At 44.5% G+C, this 3,731-nt stretch overlaps 1 protein-coding gene across 1 annotated transcript in view; it reads left to right on the forward strand.

Moving 5' to 3' along the window:
- The window catches only part of LOC103372704 (GDNF family receptor alpha-2-like), a 116,585-nt gene extending 114,668 nt beyond the window's left edge, over nt 1–1,917 (forward strand). The window contains 1 exon segment of the mRNA XM_008302413.1: nt 1,849–1,917. Within this exon segment, the coding sequence (XP_008300635.1) occupies nt 1,849–1,917 (69 nt within the window).
- The last annotated feature ends 1,814 nt before the right edge of the window (nt 1,918–3,731 follow it).

Raw genomic sequence — 3,731 nt, forward strand, 5'->3', positions numbered from 1 at the left:
GACTGTTCATACAACAACTGTTGTCTGTTCTTCACCATCAAAGCTTTATGGAGACAAAGAGAAAGACTCTGATGGAAAAAGCTCAGATTAAATCTGGACTAGAGTTCACCAGAAGACATGTGGAGACTCTGAAGTCACCTGGAAGAAGGTTCTCTGGTCTGAGGAGACCAAGATGGAGCTTTTAGTCCATCAGACTAGATGTTATGTTTGTCTCTTGCCTCATCAGTTAATACATTTTTAATTAGTTTTAATTAGTTATATTAATGACTGCATTTACTCGTTTAATCGTTGACATCCTTCATCAGATTCCATCATGACAACCAGTCGATCTTCAGGTTCTTCAGTGATCTGCTCAGTCTCAGCTCTGTTCCTGGAAATCTCCATTAAAACAGAGACATGAAGGAGCTAAACTCTGGTGAAGCGTTTGATCTGCTCCATCTACACAAAGTGATGTGTTCGCCAGGCGACTGCACAAACTAATGGATATGTGTGGAGACGAGCGGTGAGAAATGAGCTGCTTTAATGTACACACTCACTGCTTTCACTCATTTTAAAGTAAAAACCTCAGAACGGAGTCGTGATGATTTCTGTTCTCAAAACAACTTTTTAAAAAAGTGTTCTCTGTGGATTGGACTTTAAATCTCCGTGTTGTTGAAGACACCGTTAAATGCTGCTTGTCCTGGTCTCAGTCAATAGTTATTTACAGAGTTGATTAACCCGTAGATTGTTTTCTGGATGAATCGATCAGCTGTTTGGTCTAAAATGTCACAAAATAGTAAAAAATGTGTTTCCTCCAATGTCTTGTTTTGTCTAAAGATCTTCAGTTTACTGTCACAGAGGAAAGAAACCAGAACATATTCTGCTGTTTAAAGAGCTTTTGTTGTGGCTTCTGTTGTCCGTCCATCAACCCCAACCTCCTCCTGGAGACTCTAACCCTAACCCTGTAAGGCTGAAACAACAACAACACGAGCTGTACAGGATGCTGTAGGATGTATGGACTGGGTCTGCTGCTCACTATTATATTGATTAATGGGCGGGTTATTTTCTGGATGAGCCGATCAGCTGTTTGGTCTAAAATGTCAGAAGTCGTGGATCAGAGTTCCTCAAACGTCCTGTTTGGTCCAAACATGTTCAGTTTACTGATGGAGCAAAGAAACCAGAAAACATTCACTGAAGAAGCTGCAATCAGAGGATTTACAGGTTTTATTTCTACAAACAGACTCACACTGATGATGAAGATACACCCACAGCGCCCCCTGCTGTGTGGAGTCGACGAGTATTCTACATGCTAAGCTAGTCCAGCCTCCTTTTGTTCCCGTTACCACCCGACGCCTTTAACTGGTCTGTGTTTGACACCAGTTCAAGTAAAACCACAAACGCTTTGGGTTTACGACTGAAACAAGCTGCACAGCAGGGGGCGCTGCTGCAGCCATCACATGGTCCATGAATTAAATAAAAAGTCGACTTCATCAACACCTCTGAGGTTGATTAGTTTAGTGGGTTTGTTGTAAAATTAAAGGAAAATGTGCAGCACAATATCTGACAAATCCGTTAAATAAGTTAAAATCTGATGTTTGTTCGTTTAACGGAACGAGTCGACGCTGATTCTGTGACGTTTACATGAAAAGTTGTTAATAACTGAATGACGGTTTTAATCAGCTGCAGGACGAGATTCAGTCTGAAACAAGCTCAGTCTGGTTTTATCTGTTGTTTTCTGCTGTTTCTGTCTGAACGTGGACGAGACGGTTTCGCTTTAGCCGATCAGACGGTTGATGGAAACAAAGTGTGGTTCTGATCCGAGCGTGTTTGGATGAATCCGGGCTGAACCTGCTGCTTCTTGTTTTGCAGGATGGAGGCCAGAAGTGCGTCTCCTCTGATGACTTCGAGTGTGAGGAGGTGAGCAGCTCTAACTCTTAACGCTTTAACGACTAATGAAGCAGCTGAACCGAACCCGACAGACGAGGATCGGGTTCAGCTCGACCCGGCACAAAGAGAACATGAACTCCAGTTAAACAGGTTCAGCGTGTTTGTTTCTTGAACACATTTAAAGTGAAAGAACGTCACACAGCTTCCAGGATGTTCTGCCGTCAGCAGGATCCTCGTTTGTTATCAGAACAAACACATTCGGGCTGACGGACGGCTGAGCTGCAGAACAACCAGAACACATCTGGAATATGAACATCAGCTGTTAAATGTGTGTGGAAGTGAAAACCTGCTGAAACCAACAGATTACACGTCTGATGGATTCATGGCAGCTGACTGACGCGTACAGAGGAAACTTTATTGATCCAGACGGAGGTTCTCAGAAAAAAATAAGAAACGCAGTGAATAAAAAGCAGAGAAGCAGTCAGACAGATAAGTACAACATGAATAATGAGTAAACTGAAATAAAACGCTGAGTCAATGAATTTCATACATTTAAATCAAATACTGTACATTATATAATTATATTATATTATTATTATTAGTACATTATATTAACAATAACAGAGATTTAACGATTATGGTCACATGATCAAAATCAGACCAGATGAATCTACGCTGATCAACAAAATCATGTATTTAAGCTTCATGTTGAATCCAGAACATCACCGCTCAGGTTCAGAACCGTTCATCGGTGAGAACGTGTGGAGCTTTGAAGGTTCTTGTCCACCTTCTTCCCATCTGGCCTCCAGCCCCGGAGGTCCTCCTGAACCTTCAGCTGCATCTGTTCAGCGCTTATGTTCAGAAATCCAGCAGAAAACAGCTGAAGGTCCTCACGTCTGCTAACAAACACCGAGTTACTATCATCTGATGGTACCGACTGGTTCTAGTTGTAGAGGGTTCAGTTCACAGGACAATCCTGCCTTCTTACAGTCTTCCTAACAGAACCTGTTGTTTAAATGAGTTTGTTTGTCTCCGAGTTCTGGACGTCCTGATGTTTCATCCAGTCTGGTCTGGAAAGCAAATAACAAGCAAACAGAGGCCAGTGTTTAGAGCTGAAGAACCTCATTAGAACGGGTCCAGACGATAACACGATGCTGAGACGGGCCTGACAGAACTCTGGACATGGCTGCTGCCGTTGGGTCGCTCAGTTCTGCCCCGAAGCCAAACCAAGGACCCAAAGTAAAGGAAATAATCCAGTGAACTAAACAAAGAGGATGCTGAGCACAGCCGAGTCCGGCTGCTGCTCTGTGACGGCAGAACCCGGCAGAACCCGGCTGCTGCTCTGTGAAGGCAGAACCCGGCAGAGTCCGGCTGCTGCACAGTGAAGGCAGAACCCGGCAGAACCCGGCTGCTGCTCTGTGACAGCAGAACCCGGCAGAGTCCGGCTGCTGCTCGGTGACAGCAGAACCCGGCTGCTGCTCGGTCACAGCAGAACCCGGCAGAACCCGGCTGCTGCTCGGGCTCACGCTGCAGTTAAACCCTGACCTCCGGCTGCAGATTGGAAATAACGGCACAATGTGTCAGAACCACGGCTCGGTTCCATCAGTGTTCCCTCAGTGTCCACGACAACTGGATCAGAACAGCAGCTTTCTATGGTTCAGGGGCAGGTTTTCTGTTTCTGTTCATGATTTGCTAAAACCATCAGCTGCTGTTAATATTTCCACTAATGAGCCTCGTGATTGGCTGCTTGGATGGTTCCATGAATAAACGACTGCAGGTGGTTCTGGTCCATCAGAATAAAGTCTTAAAGCATCAAGTGACTTTTATTGTTGTCATCATGTCGGATCGTCTCAATTCATCACATT

This window comes from Stegastes partitus, unplaced genomic scaffold, assembly GCF_000690725.1.
Source record: "Stegastes partitus isolate 25-593 unplaced genomic scaffold, Stegastes_partitus-1.0.2 Scaffold1811, whole genome shotgun sequence".
Lineage (NCBI taxonomy): Eukaryota > Metazoa > Chordata > Actinopteri > Pomacentridae > Stegastes > Stegastes partitus.